This window comes from Vipera berus (genome assembly GCF_964194415.1).
Source record: "Vipera berus genome assembly, chromosome: 3".
In the NCBI taxonomy this organism is placed as follows: domain Eukaryota; kingdom Metazoa; phylum Chordata; class Lepidosauria; order Squamata; family Viperidae; genus Vipera; species Vipera berus.
The window spans coordinates 58,694,584-58,713,980 of NC_138204.1; the positions used below are offsets into that span (position 1 = coordinate 58,694,584).

The window sequence follows — 19,397 nt, forward strand, 5'->3', positions numbered from 1 at the left end:
AGATTTTTTAAAATTAGACAGCAGTATCCAATGCAAAAAAGGTTTGAGATCAAATTCACTTAAAATTAGGCTATGTTAGACTTTTGATTTTAATGTAAAAATCAGTTCTTACAAAAATTAAGCTTTAAAAGATTTAAGTGTCCGTTTCTGAAATGTGTGTTCATTAACTTACATTTATTTCATTATGGTTTAACAAGTAGGAAAATCATAATTTTAACATTCAGTAAAAAAAACACCTCTTCACTAAGCTTACTGTCTTCGCAATACTACCTAAATAATTGCATATTGTTTAATATTCTTTACCTTGAAATGTCTCCCCAGTACCATTCCGCTTCCTGCAATGGAGAACTGCAGTTCTCTTTGATCTCATTTGTATTTATAGAAGTTATTGGTTTGGAGGGCTTTGGAGGAAGAGCTGAAAGAGAGATTTGGTCTATTATTTCTGACTGCATAAGTACAATCTAAAAATATTAAAGAGAAAACTCAAGAGGGAATAAGATAACTTAAGAACACAATATTAGTAACATGAACTAAAGAACTAAAGACAAAAGTGTCCTTCCTGAGGTTCCTAAACATTTTGTTTAGCTGTTATTTGATCACATATAAAACTATTTCATCTGCAAATTTTATTCTGGAGTTAGGTGGTGCCTGAATTTAAATAAATTACATGAATATGTTTGCCATAAAACAACATACAGTTTATCTTGCATTTTGAGTTCAATCGGCTGTTACAGCTGGTCAAAATACTCTGTTGCTCTGAGTAATATGATTTGTATGTTGAAATAGAACAAGCATGTATGATAAATGGGCTAAGACTCTGGATATAACATACTGATGGAACAGTGGGAGAATATGTGCTTAGAAGGACTGAAATTTACATTGTTGTAACTTTCAGAAAACTATATGATGTTGGTTGACTCCAGAAAAATTGTCTCAAATATATAAAGGTACTTCAAATTTATGTTAGAAATGTGGACAGTAAGAAGGGTCATTTTATCATGACTGGTAGACTTATAAAAAAGCCATAAATTTTTGGACACTAATACATATAATGATATACAGAATTTTAAAGATCAACATTCAACTGAAACCAGAACTTTTCTTGCTAATGGAAAGTCAATTCAAAAAGAGCCATGGAAGATTATTTAATACACATGTGCGCATGTGCACGCATGCATGCACGCCCACGCACCAATAGGGATCGCAAAGGCAGTCCATTTCTCTTGCTATCCCCCCTCCTACAAAATGGCATTTCTCCTGGGATCAGGTCTGGTCTCCCTGACCTCAAAAACATACACAATTACATTTGATTAATACCCAGATAGAATAATAACAAGAAATACCAGGTATGAAAAGGCAATTGCAAATCACTTTTATATCACTGCCAAGAAAATTAACTGGGCATATCTATGAAGTCACTGGGAGCTACGTGTGATTCAAAGGTGACACAATTTTATGAGTGATTAACCACATGTGTTTTCAATATTGGTGAAAAGAAAAACTTATGTAAACCATTAAAAGATCTCATATAAAATATTTTCTAAATCCTTTTCCACAAATGTTTAGTACTATGTAATGTATTGCACAAAATAAAAGCTTTGTTTAGTTTGAGGAGTACATTTTGTAGAAAACCTGTGAGGTCTGCATCCTAAGGAACTTGATAGTATACTGCCCAAAACACATAGTTTGGATGCATAAAGTTCCTGACGTTTCCATTTAAAATTACCCTATCCTAACTGGGCCAGGGGATTTTTTTAAACAATAAAATAGATGGCCTATGGCAGTGATGGCGAACCTTTCAGAGACCGAGGGCCCAAACTGCAACCCAAAACCCACTTATGTATTGTCACACTAATACAAATAACAACACTGAAGCTAAACTGTATGCTAATAGTTTAAAACTTTCATGTAAAGACAGCAAATTTATTCTCTGTTTACTACAGAGGGAAGAAAACAAACCAATAAACTCAAGTCATGAGAAATTAGTTTTCAACTAAGATTCAAGAGAAACTTTTTACCAGCAGTTATTCAAAAGTGGAATCAATTATCTCAAAGCTGGTGGACTTGTCTTGTTAAGATTTTGTATTTTTTGTTTAGAGATTATATATCTATATCTATATCTATATCTATCTATCTGTGTGTGTGTGTGTGTGTGTGTGTGTGTGTGTGTGTATTTGCAGATTCACATGATGTCATTATATCTTTCAGATACATAAATAAAACATATTTGAGTATTTTGCCCCCATAAATTTAAAACAATTATTGATATGACAAATTTAGGATTCTTATTTCAATTTCTGTTCTGATCCTGGGACATTCATCACATATCTTCTAGGGCACTGGGCTCACAAAAAGCATCATGTGATCATTAACCAGTCATAGTCTTAATCACAGTGCAAAAAACTCCAGAATTATGTATTATATTTACAAATAATAGGGCATATTCACATGAGGTCTATATGAAACCATCACTGTTTCACAGAGCAAACTGTGAATATAAATATGCAGTATTTAAGGAAAAATTGCTTCATATGCTATCAATGAAGAGAACATACTTACAAATTACAAATATAAGAGCAGGAATAGGGGTCTTAAGTAACAGGGAGGCAGATTTCTATTGAAAATTAGGAAAAATTCAACAGTAAGAGCACTTTGTGGAAATCAACAACCAATAAGAATGTGAGCTCTATTTCCCTGGATGTATTGAAACAGGCTGGACAGTTATGGGCACCTTTAACTGAATTTATGCACTGAACAAGGGCTAGACTGATTGGTTTAAATGGTCCTTTCAGTTTTATGATTTCATAAAATAAACAATAGCATGCTAGGATATAGTTACTCTGAACTATGTCCTATAACTGGAAAGGGACTGAGAGAATTAAGAACAAAGTATGTTAGTTGCAATTTACTACTTGCTCTACAAAGAATAATTTGCAAATATGCAAAGTCATAATCTAAGCTGCCACACAGAGTTTGAAAACTGAGCTTGGCTCAATGGTCAGTGTAGATGCCAAAGAACTCAGAAGACCAGAGCAGAAACTTCTCTCATAATCTTTTACAGCATCTGTTACAAATCCCAATGCAATGTACTGGATTTGTTTCTTTAGAAGGATAAGAATACTTCCTGAGTTCTTTGCAGTTCATAAAGAGACAAGAGGACTTGTATGTTGCTAAAGGCAGCTTTATTGTTAGCAGGCTATTTTTAATACTCTGCGAGCTGCTCTGATGGGTTAAAAGCAGCTGACAAATTCATCTGAATATATTCATCCTTACAAAACAAACAAACAAAAACAAAACAAAACAAAACCCAGAGAATGAAAAATTGAAATTCAAAAGATAATCATCATGCATCAGGGGGAAAAAACTCCTAAGAAAACAAATGTATTTAAGAGAAAAAAAAAATTAAATACGTTATTAAACCTTGATCACATGGATGGATAATACTGGAACCAAATCAGCTATATAATATGAAAGAGAACATTCAGTCAGAATATATCCAGGTAAAGATTGTGGAACATGCCACTAATTTTAGGTGCAAACTATATGGATTATATTTAGAAAATAAAAGATAAAACATGTCCCGGAAAGATTTGATCTGGAAGATACAGTACACAGTTGGAACTCACGGTCAATATAAATAATGGGTTAAATATGGTTAACAAGTGAAAGAAACTCTAAGGCTATGTGTAGAGATATTAGAAGCAATAAAGTGAAAAAAAATAGTCCGATTTTTTTAAAGAGGAAAGAACTGAACAAGAATGCATAGTAATTTAATGATAACTTTCAGTATCAAGCAAGAGAGCAATAGGAATATATCTTAATCAAGAATGCAAAACAAGGAAAATAATAAAAATGAAAAATGATTCCAAGGAATTATAGGAATATTTAGGAATATTTACAATATAGCCAAAACAGAACTATTAAAGAGCAATCATAAAAATTATCTAATAGAGAACAAAAAGATTAATTTAAAAATAGCAACCCTCTTCTAAAAGAAATGCAGAAATATTAATACAGTAAAGGGAATATATTCAGTAACCCACTCCACAGGAAACTTTGGTATCATAGGCAATAAACCAGCCGACCAATATAGGAAAGCATTAGGTGCTTAAAAAAAAAGTACTTATTTAACTGTTAAAAGTTTAGGCAAAGAGGCACCTAAATTGCTGTTAAATCCAACAAATTTCAACAAATGTGAAATAAGATTCTAGGGCTTAGAGATGAAAAACTATCAGAATATATAGTCATCCTAAAGAAGGGAGGCAAAAAAAATCCTTGAAATTATCAAAATGTCATAGTAATTTCTCATGCAATGAAGTTTTGCTTAAAATTTTTACAAAGTACAAAGCCATTATAGGGACATAGCAAAATGAATGGACAGGCAGTTTTCAGAAAATATAGGAGACAAGATCAGATAGCAAACATAAAATGGATAAGAGAGGAAGGAAAAGAAAAGAAAAAAGAAAATTACCTTTGCTTTATTTATAGCAAGGCTTTTGTGTAGATCATACCAGAATGTGTCCTACATTATAACTAATCAAAGTGTCCACAGACCCAATTATTCTTCTGAGGAAGTTTTACAATGATCAAAAAAGCTACTATGGTATAAGAACCAAATTGGAGAATATTGGTAGTTGAGAATAAGGAACAGACTGAGAAAGAATGCACATTTTCCCCATATCTATTTAAATTGTACAGTAAATACATTTGAAGAATAGAACATGATGGATTGGATCAAAATTTGAGATAAAAATGCTAGCAATTTAGGATCTGCAGATGACACCACTTTGTTAGCTGAAAGTAAAGGAGCCTTAGAAGAATTCATTATGAAAATGGGAATGGAAACTGAAAAACCTGGGTTGCTGTTGAAAAAAAAAACTTTATTGAAGTGGTAGATCAGGGGTGTCAAACTCAATTTCATTGAGGGCCGCATCAGCATTGCGGTTGCCCTCAGGGGGCCGGGTGGGTATGGCCAGGGTGGGCGTGGCCTACTGGGTGGGTGTGGCTAGAGTGCATATGGCCTACTGGGTGGGCGTGGCCAGCTCTACATCATTCGCATCAAGGGTGCCTATGGGGGCCTGGGCAGGAGTGGGACAGATCTGAGGGTCTCTGGCAGAAGGAGGGTCTCTGGGCCAAGGCCAAGGCAGTGGGGGCTGTTCCCTCACTGTTTCCAGGATGGCTTCACGGGCCACATGAAACCACTTCGCGGGCCTGATCCGGCCCCCGGGCCTTGTGTTTGACATGTCTGTGCTAGATGATGGCAAAGCTTGACAGTTTTCTTGGGATCAGGAAAAGATAGTGTGCATTGTGCTAGAAAAAGAGATTTGCTAAGGAGGAAGCAACAAAAAATCAAGATAAAATCATTTCTATAATCCCCATTCCTCAAAAGACCCAAAAAAGTGAAAATAATGTTTATTCCAGGGATAAATAGAGAAATATAAAGTCAAAACTTTGAGAAAAAGTAAGATGAAAAGACGGGCACCTTCAACTTACAGATTTAGAGATGTTTACTGAAATGGTAAAAATTATGGATGGTAAAAATTAATCAATCGGTTCTGAATGAAACAAAGACTGATGCTTCTTTAACTTGGAAAGTTTAGGAAAGTGAGAGAATGAGAAGGTAACAAAAAAGACAGATGGATAGGAACAAAAAGATTACTGGAATGCATTTGAAAGAGCTATAAATTATGGCTGGCACAGTTCCTGGCATTTATCTATACAGCTGCCGGGGTTTCGGCCCAGGTTAATAGCACATAGTTAAATTACTGAGGGTAAACTGTTTATACGCATTAACAACTTACTCATATTTTTATTGTGTCATTTATAACCCACATCACCCTGAACAAAGTTTCCAAATACGGATTCAGAATGGTTTCTTTGTTAAAGTAATTGTAAAAGCTTCTTTCCAGTTCGAAAATTCTATGAAAAATAGATTTAAATATGAAAGAACTTCCACTTGAAAGTTCTAGGCAGTTACAATCAATGGCTTCATACAAGTAGCAGAGGCAATAAAATTAACTACTTTGGATTTTGTCTCTTGTTTCCCGGGGCCATTTTTAATAACCAACTTCCAATATTTTACTAACAGGGAAAAACCAATCAAATACCAGTTGCTATGTGACTATCAAGTGATGCCAAGAACCAAAAGCAAACATATCCAGATAAAGCTTGTCCAATATTATTTAATAGAGTACCGACTTTTCAAATTACACATTATTTCACTGCATTTTAAAATAATATAAATAATAACTGAGAACAAAACTTCTACATTTAATTTTAACTCTTAACTTTAAAGGAAAACTAAACAATATAATAAAAAGGAAAAAACTAAAAAAATGAAAGCAAAAATGAAAACAACAGTGTTTTTCTTTTACATTATACAACTCTGACTTGTGTAGTTTTAAAAACCCAAATAAAAGGGTCAAACAGGCATGGCAGAAGATTCCTAAGGAATAAGCAGAAATTGTCTTCTCCCCTGTCTGCTGAGAAGTGCGGATTCTTTTGGTTCTTTGGCCCCAGGTGTACCAGGAAAGTTACTATTTCTGGCAGAGATATGGATCTTTTGGCTCTCAAATATTTCAAAATTCAATTTACAGCCAGCATGGCCAATATGAGAAATGCTGTAATTTAGTTCAAACAAGATTTGGAGGGACACTACTTCCATTAAAGGCAATACTGGATGGAAAGTGAACATTGTAACATTTTTTTCCAGGAAAAAAAACCTTACATCTTGCTGATGGATCTTAATTCAACATGGAATATTCTTTCATCAAAGGAAATGTTAAAGAAAATATTACTACAACTTTGGGCAACTTTGTATAATCCAAAACCCATCATTTTACTGCTCCAAGATTAAAAGATCAGCAGCCCTAAGTTGCACTCTTAAAGTTAAAAACAAGCATAACTTGAGTTTGAAAATCTGTATTTTTAAAATCCATATTGTTGAAAATAATTGGGAATAAAGCATTATGAACTGGCTGTAAATGATAGATTTCTGGAAGTTAACACAGTACTTACTATTCATAGAAAGCAGGAATAATCACATGAAGGGCCCTCAAGACTAAGTTCTTAAATTTGCAAGACACAGGCAACCTTAGTTATTATTTGGCCAGCTAATAAAACCTGACAGTTCTAGGTTAAATTAGCATCTGTTTGAACCAAGCAATGGATGTATAAAGTAATTTAGATTCTTTCTCCCATAAAGCATTATGAACAAACTATCTGATTTGCTGATTTAACAAATCTCCAGTCTTTGGCATACAACAATAGTAGGGCACCTGGTATCAATGCTCCAGAAGTATCACATAACAACTTTAACTGTCAAAAACTACACTGATGAAAAACAGTATTGCCACATAGTGTGTGCACTTTAAGTTAAACCTTAAAATGTACCGTATATACTTGAGTATAAGCCGACACCCCCAATTTCACCCCCAAAAACTGGAAAAAGTTGTTGACTCGAGTATAAGCCGATCCGCCGTTCTGCAAGCCTCTGCCGCCAGCAGAGGCTCGATCCGCCATTTTGCAAGCCTGAATACACAGGAATACCCTGTGTGGCCGCGGCTCTCGGGGAAGCCCTGGCTGTCCGCTTCCTCGCTCCACGCTGCCATTCGGGGCCCGCGCGTTCCCCGGGCAAATCGCGGCGCCCAGCAGGCGAGGAAACACGCCCGCTCCAGTCGCCCCCCCTTCCCTCAGGAGACGCGAAGCAAGTGACCGCCCGGAGCTTACCGAGGACTTGCTTCGGTGCTTCCAGGATCGCGCGCACCTCTCCCAAGCCGCCGCCGTCCGGAGACCTGCCGAAGTTTGGGGAGGTGCGCGCGCACCTCCCCAAACGTCGGCAGGTCTCCGTTCCTCTGCGCCCTGCCTGCCTGCTTCTTTACACAGCGGAAAGAAGCAGGCAGGCAGGGCGCGGAGGAACGGACACCTGCCGACGTTTGGGGAGGTTTGGGCGCCTCCCCAAACGTCGCCGGGTCTCCGTTCCTCTGCGCCCTGCCTGCCTGCTTCTTTCCACAGCGGAAAGAAGCAGGCAGGCAGGGCGCGGAGGAACGGACACCTGCCGACGTTTGGGGAGGTTTGGGGAGGTGCCCAAACCTCCCCAAACGTCGCCGGGTCTCCGTTCCTCTGCGCCCTGCCTGCCTGCTTCTTTCCACAGCGGAAAGAAGCAGGCAGGCAGGGCGCGGAGGAACGGACACCTGCCGACGTTTGGGGAGGTTTGGGCACCTCCCCAAACCTCCCCAAACGTCGCCGGGTCTCCGTTCCTCTGCGCCCTGCCTGCCTGCTTCTTTCCGCTGTGGAAAGAAGCAGGCAGGCAGGGCGCGGAGGAACGGACACCTGCCGACGTTTGGGGAGGTTTGGGCGCCTCCCCAAACCTCCCCAAACGTCGCCGGGTCTCCGTTCCTCTGCGCCCTGCCTGCCTGCTTCTTTCCACAGCGGAAAGAAGCAGGCAGGCAGGGCGCGGAGGAACGGACACCTGCCGACGTTTGGGGAGGTTTGGGCGCCTCCCCAAACGTCGCCGGGTCTCCGTTCCTCTGCGCCCTGCCTGCCTGCTTCTTTCCACAGCGGAAAGAAGCAGGCAGGCAGGGCGCGGAGGAACGGAGACCCGGCGACGTTTGGGGAGGTTTGGGGAGACCTCCCCAAACGTCGGCAGGTGTCCGTTCCTCCGCGCCCTGCCTGCCTGCTTCTTTCCGCTGTGGAAAGAAGCAGGCAGGCAGGGCGCAGAGGAACGGAGACCCGGCGACGTTTGGGGAGGTTTGGGGAGGCGCCCAAACCTCCCCAAACGTCGGCAGGTGTCCGTTCCTCCGCGCCCTGCCTGCCTGCTTCTTTCCGCAGCGGAAAGAAGGAGGCAGGCAGGGCGCAGAGGAACGGAGACCCGGCGACGTTTGGGGAGGTGCGCGCGCACCTCCCCAAACTTCGGCAGGTCTCCGGACGGCGGTGGCTTGGGAGAGGTGCGCGCGATCCCGGAAGCACCAAAGCCTCGGCCGCGCACAAGTCCTCGGTAAGTTTTTTTTGTTGACTGGAGTATAAGCCGAAGTGGAATTTTTCAGCCCAAAAAGTGGGCTGAAAAATTCGGCTTATACTCAAGTATATACGGTAGTTTATAGTTGACAAACATAAAACAGTTTAATATAGTGGGAGGAGGGTGGGAGGATAAAAATGTAGATGGGAAAAATATTTTCCTTTGAAAATGAATTTCCTCATTTAATGCATCTCTAATGCAATAAATATAAATTATATAAAAATATGAATATAGTGGATGCATGTATAAATAACTCTTTTCCCTTGGGGATCACTTATTCCCACAGAGAGGGCCTCCTCAGGGTGCCACCGGTCAGAGAATGCCGGCTGGTGGCCCCCAGGGGGAGGGCCTTCTCTGTGGGCGCCCCGGCTTTATGGAATCAGCTGCCGGTTGAGCTCCGGATGGCACCTGACCTTCGCTCCTTCCGACGCGACTTGAAGACCTACCTATTTGAACAAGCCGGCCTGGCCTGATGGGGGATGCGTTGGGGTTTTTATTGGGGATTTTTTACATTTTTCTACTGTTTTTAGTTTGGGCTCGTATTTAATTCTCTTTTTAATTTTTGTAATTTGTATTTTATATATGCCCTGTTCACCGCCCTGAGTCCTTTGGGAGAAGGGCGGTATACAAATATAATAAACTTAAACTTAAACTTATTCCATGGTCTCTTGATAGAATTTTAAATATTCTAGTTTTTCTTTAATATATATGCCTATTTGAAAACACAATGTTAAAAATTGTACCAAGGATTTTCATTGATAGAAATGTTGTCTATCCATGAGATGCCTTGATATTACAGTTGAACTATTCTTGCAGCCAATTTTGGTCACCATATCACAAAAAAGATGTTGAGAGTCTGAAAAAAAAATCAGAGAAGAGGAAATAAGATGATCAAAGGCCTGGAGACTAAAACATACAAAGAATGGCTGCAGGGTTTGGGTTTGGCTAGTCTAAAGAAAAGAAGAAATAGGGCTAACATGATAGCAGTATTCCAGTATTTGAGGGGCTGCCACAAAGAAGAGGGGATCACGTTATTCACCAAAGCACCAGAGGGCAGGACAAGAAACAATGGTTGGAAACTGGTAAAAGAGAGAAGCAACCTGGAATTAAGGAGAAACTTCCTGACAGTGAGGACAATTAATAAGAGGAACAGCTTGCCTCCAGAAATCGTGGGCACTCCCATCACTGGAGATTTTCAAGAAGAGGCTAGGGGGGTCAAACTGCTGGCCCGCGGGCTGGACCCGTCATCAGGAAACCGCGCCCACCCCATTGCCAGCAATGGAGAAAAAGCTCTGATACATCGTGCAACATCACGTGATGTCACGAGTTTGACATGTCTGGGCTAGACAATTACTTGTCTGAGATGGTGTAGGTTCTTCTGCTTGAGCAAGGGCTGGACTAGAAGACCTCCAAGGTCCTATTCTATTCTATGGAAAAAAAATCAGTACAACTAAAGCAAGTTTGAATAACAATAGGCACCTCTAGTTTTGCATATCATGTTTACAATTTGACAAATATTTATTTTTCTGTACCTGGGAATCAACACAATTGATTTCAGATTTTGGGAGCTAGATAGGCACAAGCAAGCTAAGTTATGGTTTCCCACAATAAGAAACACAACTGACAATGTAATAGGCTCTTAAAATGTATCTGTAGCCGTACTCCCATTCTTAAAGCCAGCATTACCAACCAACCTGCTGCATTCCAATGATTCTAACTGAACACTGGAAATCGAATTCTGAAAGAAACAGCGTTTTAGTCAAATATGAAATGTGCTTAAAATCATATGCTAGTGATGTCAGCATGTTGACTATTTGTGAGTTTCTATCAAGGAGCTTTAGCACAGCTGCTCATGCTTTGCAAATTATTTCCCTTTTCTGTACACATAATTTAGCTCAATAATTCAATTTTTGTGTGAATGTGTTTATCTACATAGAAATAATGGCCTTTTTCATTCAGCGGGCTTTCATGTATAAATACGGTTTGCACAAGACTGCAGTCTTATTACTTCAAAATATGAAACAAACTGAAGCATTAGACAGCCAAAAGAAAGGTAGTCATACTAGTATTTTACACTGCAGGTAGTACTCACTTGGCAATCACAATTATGACCATTGCTATGGTCATTATGTGAAACATCATCTGATGGCAATTTATAATTTTACTTCTGTTTTCTCTATTAACTATGATTGTCACAGGCCAGTGATGCAAATGGTGAGCACAAGACTACAGGATAGTCATGAATGCGAGGACTGGTAATAAAGCTATTTTTAAACATTGTTTAAACATTTTTAAACAATATTTTTTATATTAACACTTATGGATCTCAGGCCACTTCATCATGTCCATGCAATGAAAAGTCCCTCTCATAGGACCTCACTCCATGCATCAGATGAAGTGGTATAAAATGTGATAAAATAAAACTGCATATAGCTCAAAAAGCGGGTTGGACTGGGACTCACAACCAACCTCAACTACATTAGTTCAGTGGGTGACTTTGGGACAGTTACTCTCTCAATTCAGCCTATCTCTTATGACTGTTTTGGTCAGGGGAAAAAAAAGGATGGATTTTTCATATATACCCCATTGAGTTCCTAGAGCAGGCATGTCAAACTCGCGACGTCACGTGACATTGTGCGACGTATCAGAAGTTTTTCCCATTGCCGAAAATGGGATGGGTGCGGTTTCTCCATGACGCTCCGGCCCACGGGCCGGCAGTTTGACACCCCTGTCCTAGAGGAAAGATGGGATATCAATGTTACAGATGATCAGGCAATTTTTTCCAATGCTGTTCCTTAATATTATGTATATAGGAGCAATCTAAGTTCCAAAAATATGTTCAAATCCATAGATTACTGCAAGTATTCATTGGGACTTCTAGCCTACCAAGAGCATTTCCATATTAGCTCTTATGCTAATTTAGACTCTGCTTCAAACTCCAGAGTTCCCATAGCATGGCCTGTATTGTGAGTGTCAAGCCACATTTTTCCTAGTTCTGTGTGGCTTATGTCACACTGAAACTAAAGCTAGTAATTTCTTCTGCAATGCTGTTCTGCAGAAATTGAGAGTTGTTTGTTTTCCCATTGGCAGGAATTCTTGCCTCATCCTGTCACTTGATTTTTAGCTTCAGCATCCTGTTTTTGATAGCCTCTAAATACCTATTGACAAGGATCTTCCCATCCTGTTTCTGATAGCCTCTAAATGCCTATTGACAAGGATCTTCCCTTCTCTAGTTCATCACAGCAGTATGGAGTCCATGATTACAGGTGGCAGATAAAATAGCTTGTTGCCAAAATGTTGATATATTATTCTTTCATCATCATCCCTTGTAAAATGATTTTAAATGCAGGAGAAAAGGCAACTTTATAGCCAGAAAGGTTATATCATAGCAATCAGATTTCCTTTCCCTACAAATGACCAAATACATTCAATATGGATTAATATTGTGATATTAAGTGGGGGATATTAACAATTTAAATTTCCCTCTTATGTGGAGTAGGGATCAGTGGGGACTGCTGTTGCTAGTCAGCTGTAGCTTAGAAAATAGAAAACTGGTTTAATTTTTTTTCCACCTCTTTAAGCCATGATTTTCTCAGGTTGTTTTCTGCATATTCTTATATGTGAATATGCAGAAAACAGCCTGAGAAAATCAGGGCTTAAAGAAGTGAATAGTGGTGGAGATACTTGCTTCCCACTTGTTAATTTGAGAGTTCAGTCCTAGGTAGCAGCAGATGTTTCTCTGGTAGGGCACAAAGAAAAAAAAAATCTGCTGTGAACTCTGTGTGGCATCCGGCCAGCTCAGCTCCATCCAATCGCCCTGACTCTACTCCGACTTAAGGCATGACAGGGTTGTAAAAATGGAGGTTTTCCTTCATACTCTGCGATTTTCGTTTGGCAGGAAGGAAAAAAAGATAAATACAATATGGCATTAAATTATTTTGGAGGAATTGGAGTTAACAGTGGCAGTATGGAAATATTCTAAATCATACCACAATAGACTTTAGAGAAGAAATGTTTCTGCAACTTTACATTGTAACACTAATAAAGACAAAATTAATAAAGACATAATATCTTATTATGAAAAGTATTATCATAGTTAATATTTATAATCATAATATTAAGTGGAAAGAGTTAAACAAGTAATTAAAATTATTCAGATGTTTTGTCAGCTATTAATAAGCTGCATATAGACTGTTGCCTCAAAGTACCAGGATATTACGAAAGAAGAGTCACAGAAAAGCCTGGGCAATTCTTCTTTTTCGGTCCTACAAGGCTGTATGGGTGATAATGCATGCCATGTATGGACATCTGTGTCTTTTAACCGTGTGTTCTAGATATTAAAAAGCCCAGATGTGACTATTTCCTTTAATACTTCAATCAATTACCTCAGTATTAACTGTGGATGTGATTGTTGTACATGTTGAAAAGCTTAAAATAACTGGACATGATAAAATGCTGTTTAAAACTAAGTTGTCTTAAGATGCTTGCATGAAAATATTAAATTAATTCTACACTTATAAGAGAAGGCACCCATTTATTTTATTCTGTAGATTAATCTATGAATTGTGATGATGTTTAACCATATTGTAACATTTGTGTAATAACCAGTTCATCTTGCTGAAGAATATGGCAGGCTTGTTACACTGTGTGACAAAATATTACGAAGCTGACTACTTTTGCTGTACTTTCATTTAGGATTTATTCTAGCTTTTATTTAGAATTTCTTCTGTTTCAAGAATTTGAATCCTAAAATTCATCAATAGGAAACATTTTATCAGTTCATACATTGAGACACAATTTACAGTTATTACTAAGTATCCTATAACTACCATTTTTAGGAAAACATAATTTAATGAACAAAGTGTTAGGCACAATATAGATGCAACAAACTTTAAATATTGTATCAATAGGCAAGAATAACTATTACTATGGCTGTGTGCTAAAAAAATGGTGATTTAGTTACACACTAAGTAACCAAATTATCCACCTAATTATTTCTTTGGGGTTTAATGAGTATTATTCCATTATAGCAAAATAATCAAGCCTGCTTACAAATGCAAAATGAAAGAATTATTAAGGTACACATACTTTACTGTATCCAAACAAAACGCTAATATCATATTTGTAATTCTTTAGATACCAGAAGACTATTGAATGAATTTCATATTTCTTACTTCATATATAGTATGAACTACATTCAGAAGTTAGGAGGCCAACAGTCCAGCTCTGGACATGAGCACTTCCCATCAAAAGATTAAACCAGCTGAATAATAGGATCTACATGAACAATTTAAAGAGTGGATTGGAAGTGCAGCTCTTTAAACTTAATCTAACACTTTAACCGATAGACCATACTGGCTTATGTTGCATCCTTTCATTTCAAAACTTGCTAAGCAAAACATTTAGTTCAGCTATTTTGCTTTCATGTTCTTCTGAAACAAGATAATCCTTTTTTTTGCTTTTTTTGCAACTGAATTTTTGAAGGAGATGGCTTTACACAACACTTGTTGTGTATTTGCTACCTTGTAACAAAATAAATCTGATTAGAGCAGTAATGGGAAAGATTAAAAAAGAATGCTTGTATTTAATGGTAGAAACATGTCAACATTAGGCTAATCAAGAATTAGAACAGCCAAAAAAAAATAGAATTTACTTTTCTCATTTTTGTAACTATTGTACTTTGTTTTCATATAAAGTCCTTGGAGATTAAGAAAGAACAGTTATAACAGTACCTAGAATAATATTAATTAGTCTCTTCTGCCTGTTTATCCCTAAGATAAAAGTAATCTGGATATTCAGTAGAGACTTGTATCTTTAGCTTAAACTAAAGCTATTAAGTGTGTTCTATGTTTCATGGAAAATATCTGTATCTTTACAGCATAGCAACCAAGGGAAAGAAGGGCAATTTAACTTGCAAAAGTGACATGAAAACCAGGCTATACATACATTCTTAAAATCATTTTGTGGGTTTTTTTCCAAGATCCAACAGCAAATTATAATTTGTTTTTTTAAAAAAATTGTATATAGATATAGATACCTTAAATACAAATTTGCTGTGACCCTAACTGAGTCATTTTGGTGGGTGAAAGTGGCAAGACGGTGACAAGCAACAGGGAGAAAGCAGAACTATTTAACTCATTTTTTGCATCTGTCTTTACCCAAAGGGAAAAAACAGACCAGCCTATCAAAAATAGTGCCATAAAAAAAACAGAATAGAAAAGCAAGTTAAGATAGGCAAGAAAATGGTAAGCGAGCACCTGTCCAGCCTAGACGAGTTCAAATCACCAGGACCAGATGGATTACACCCCAAGGTTCTCAAGGAACTGGCAGACATGATCTCAGAACCACTGAACTATATCTTTCAAAGATCCTGGAGCACTGGGGAACTACCAGAGGACTGGAAAAGAGCTGATGTAGTTCCCAGCTTCAGAAAAAAGGGGAAAAAATGGATCCAGGAAATTACAGACCTATCAGCCTGACCTCAATACCTGGGAAGATTCTGGAAAAGATAAACAATGAATCAGCGAGCACCTAGAGGCAAACAAAATCATTACTAAAAGCCAACATGGGTTTGTCAAAACAGATCATGCCAGACAAATCTTATTCCATTCTTTGACCAAGTGACAAAATTAGTGGATCAGAGGAATGCTGTGGATATAATTTACTTGGACTTCAGTAAGGCATTTGATAAAGTAGATCACAAACTACTACTTGGTAAGATAGAAAAATGTGGGTTAGACAGCATCACCACCAGATGGATTCGTAGCTGGCTGAGTGGCCGTACTCAGCATGTGGTCCTCAATAGAACCGCATCTACACGGAAGGAAGTGTGTAGTGGGGTGCCCCAGGGCTCTGTTCTGGGCCCAGTGCTCTTCAATATCATCATCAACGATTTGGATGAGGGGATAGATGGGGAACTCATCAAATTTGCAGATGACACCAAGCTGGCAGGAATAGCCAACACTCCAGAAGATAGGCTTAAGATACAGGAGGAGCTGGACAGACTTGAACACTAGGCGCTATCTAACAAAATGAAATTCAATGGTGAAAAAAGTAAGGTTCTACATTTTGGCAAGAAAAACCAAATGTACAGGTATAGTATAGGGGGTACCTTGCTCAATAGTAGTAATTGTGAGAGGGATCTTGGAGTCCTAGTGGACAATCACTTAAATATGAGCCAGCAGTGTGCTGCAGCTGCCAAAAAAGTCAACACAGTGCTAGGCTGCATTAACAGAGTGATAGAATCAAGATCACGTGAAGTATTAATACCACTCTGCAATGCCTTGGTAAGGCCACACTTGGAATACTGCATCCAGTTTTGGTCACCACGATGTAAAAAAGATGTTGAGACTCTGGAAAGAGTACAGAGAACAGCAACAAAGATGATTAGAGATCTGGAAGCTAAAACATACAAGGAATGGCTGCTGGAATTGGGTATGTCTAGTTTAATGAAGAGAAGGGTGAGGGGTGACATGATAGCAGTGTTCCAATATCTCAGTGGCTGCCACACAGAAGAGGGAGTCAAGCTATTCTCCAAAGCGCCTGAAGGCAGGACAAGAAGCAACGGATGGAAACTAGTCAAGGAAAGAAACAACCTATAACTAAGGAGAAATTTCCTGACAGTTAGAACAATTAACCAGTGGAACAACCTGCCTCCAGAAGCTGTGAATGCTCCAACACTGGAAGTTTTTAAGAAGAGACTGGACAGCCATTTGTCTGAAATGGTATAGGGTTTCCTGCCTGAGCAGGGGGTTGGATTAGATGACCTCCAAGGTCCCTTCCAACTTTACTATTATGATTATGATTTTCTTCAGAAATACTACCTTTTCCAGATGCAGTAAGCAACCTCCAGACCAATCAGTTTTTCTTATTCCAGATAGAGGCCAACTGTACAATGCAGATTATTCTGCCTTCCGACTATTACAAAAACATTCCATTCAATGCAATATTGCAAGGTTTTTTAAAAGTCAGTCTGTCTTAGGAACCAAATTATTTATGATTTTGTTCATGCCCCTTCTGAAGAGGGCTTCGAAACAACTTGCAGGGCAATATAATAAAATGCAAGCTGTAAAATAAAACATTAAATAAGATGAAAATAAATGACTAAATATGCCTCAATTGGAGGAAAGTACTATTTATTTAATATCTCACACTTGAGCAGGAGAGTCTCTCATTGCAGCATACAGAACCATAAAAAGAGAGTCCTTTCCCTCAAGCTACAATCTAAAATATATTCATCCCTAGGATGAGGGGAAGGAGTGAAGCAGTATTAGTATGCACTCAAAGCAAATAGCCACATTATTATACAAAACAAAACTGGTAGAACAAGAGAAGATAGATATTACACGCATGTATTGAAACATTTGCGATTTGGAATCTTATTATTTCATTCCAAATGAACACTTGTAAAATAAATGTGGCTGAGATGTAAGCTGAAATCCAATAATCATAAAACACATTCTGGTTGCCTTTTTTCAAAATATTCTCCAAGATGGTATTGTTTATAATAAGGAAGCCAAAGAAAGATGGTACTTTTTGCACCAAAAGTTACCCCTAGAGAACATTTTCACTGTTCTCATTAATTTGCACTTATGAAGAACTTCTCTAATTGCTTCAACTAATTCTGAAAATCATTAATGAACTATTATAGTCTTTGTTTTCAGGTTCTGTTTTTTGCTTATTTGTCTTTCCTGCCATATTATGATAGTAGTATCAAAAGAATGAGACACGCACTCCTCTGCAATTTTTTTGGGAGCGATGGAACAGTGGGACAACACTTCTGCCGCTTCATTTTTCAGACTTTTAAGACTGACAAAAGCAATTCCTGATAGCACTGTAGCAATTTTTTCAGCTAGGTCTCCTCTATTTCTCCACAGTTTGATCATCAAAAGAAAGAATGATGGACCACAAAAGTGGTCTAGAATTAATGCTATTGTGCACTCTGCTTTTACCAGATGAGAGGTTTTGAAAAGCAGAATACAAATAGTCCTGAAAACATGATTTCCCTCAATATGTACAGGAAAAGGAACTGGAATGCAATCTTCATTTCAATCAACTGCAAGAGAATAATGGCACATTTGCTGCCTTATGATGCCACAAAATGTAGTTGCTTTTTTGTTTTACCAAACATTTTAATGACTAACACCATTTTTTCTCCTAAGGAGCCCTTACCTCCTTAGATTTAGATGCATGCAAAATCACAACTAACCAACATTCTCCTCATGTGAGCCCCAGATATAAGGAGAAGATTAGTCATGATTTTGCATTCATCTAAATCTAAGGAAGGGTCTGCAACCTGACTTCAGGAGAAAGAAGGTGCTATGTATAGTGAGCTACATTTAAAGAATAATGACTTTATCGTGAAGCTGGTTATCAGTTACTTAAGACTGGCATAGAAGTTGCCTACACCAAATTTCTGAAGAATGATGGTAGGATTTGTCAGCTTTCTAAATGTGTATTTACAGTCCCTGAGATAAATAGAATTAACATTTGAGAAATTATTGATATTCTGAGTTTTAAACCACTTTTTCCTGGAAAAAGAGCTCACCATTCCTCTAATGTAGTTAATTAATTCCTATCTTCTAGAAACTCAAGGCAACATATATATATATTTAGCATTCTGCACAATACAGTAATTACTTTATTTAATACGCTGAGCTGAGATACAGTTACAGGCCTTAAATCAATATATACATAACTTTTGCTAGTTTCCAAGTAGCAGCCATACTTTGCTATGACAAAATAAAAGAAATGATCTAGTCAATAATATAATGTGAATGCTTTATGCTGATTAAAACAAACACGAACACAGAAAAATGCCATAGCATTTTTCTAAAGAGAACTTATAGTAATTTTAATTTGGAAAAAGACCACTATTTTCTGGAAATTATTTGATCATTTAACTAATTTAACATTCTTGAAGGTAGCAATGATTAATGAAATATACTATAGTTCAGTAGATGTATGTGTACAAATAAACTGTGTTTTTTTAAAAAAGTTACCTTAGTGTCTAGATAAATCTTCCTTTAGATCTCAGTCTAGATAGATCCACAAATAAAAGTTATTATCTATTACAGGTTACTCAGTTAAATATTTGGAAGGTGAAGTCAGCAGATGTTTGCAGCATAGGATTGTGTATCTCACCACAGAGTCCTGCACATGGCAAATCAATAGGCTGTCATGTCCAGCCACAGGGGTGTGAGTTTTGCCAAAACCTGCTGCTCTTGTGTTCATTTGATTACGTTACCACAAAGAAAAGATATCAAAGTCTCACTGTTTTATTAGGTCACACTGGTTATTTGTTGAAGAAAACATAATGCCAGAAATGCTGTTTAATTTCACTCAGATTAAAAAAGGAGTATAGTAAATTAAGTATAGCTTG

General features: G+C 38.0%; 1 protein-coding gene across 1 annotated transcript in view; it reads right to left on the bottom strand.

Moving 5' to 3' along the window:
- The window catches only part of LOC308664779 (phosphatidylinositol 3-kinase regulatory subunit gamma), a 44,935-nt gene that overhangs the window by 13,072 nt on the left and 12,466 nt on the right, over positions 1–19,397 (bottom strand). The window contains exon 2 of the mRNA XM_081322278.1: positions 304–415. Within this exon, the coding sequence (XP_081178404.1) occupies positions 304–415 (112 nt within the window). The remainder of the gene's footprint in view (positions 1–303; positions 416–19,397) is intronic.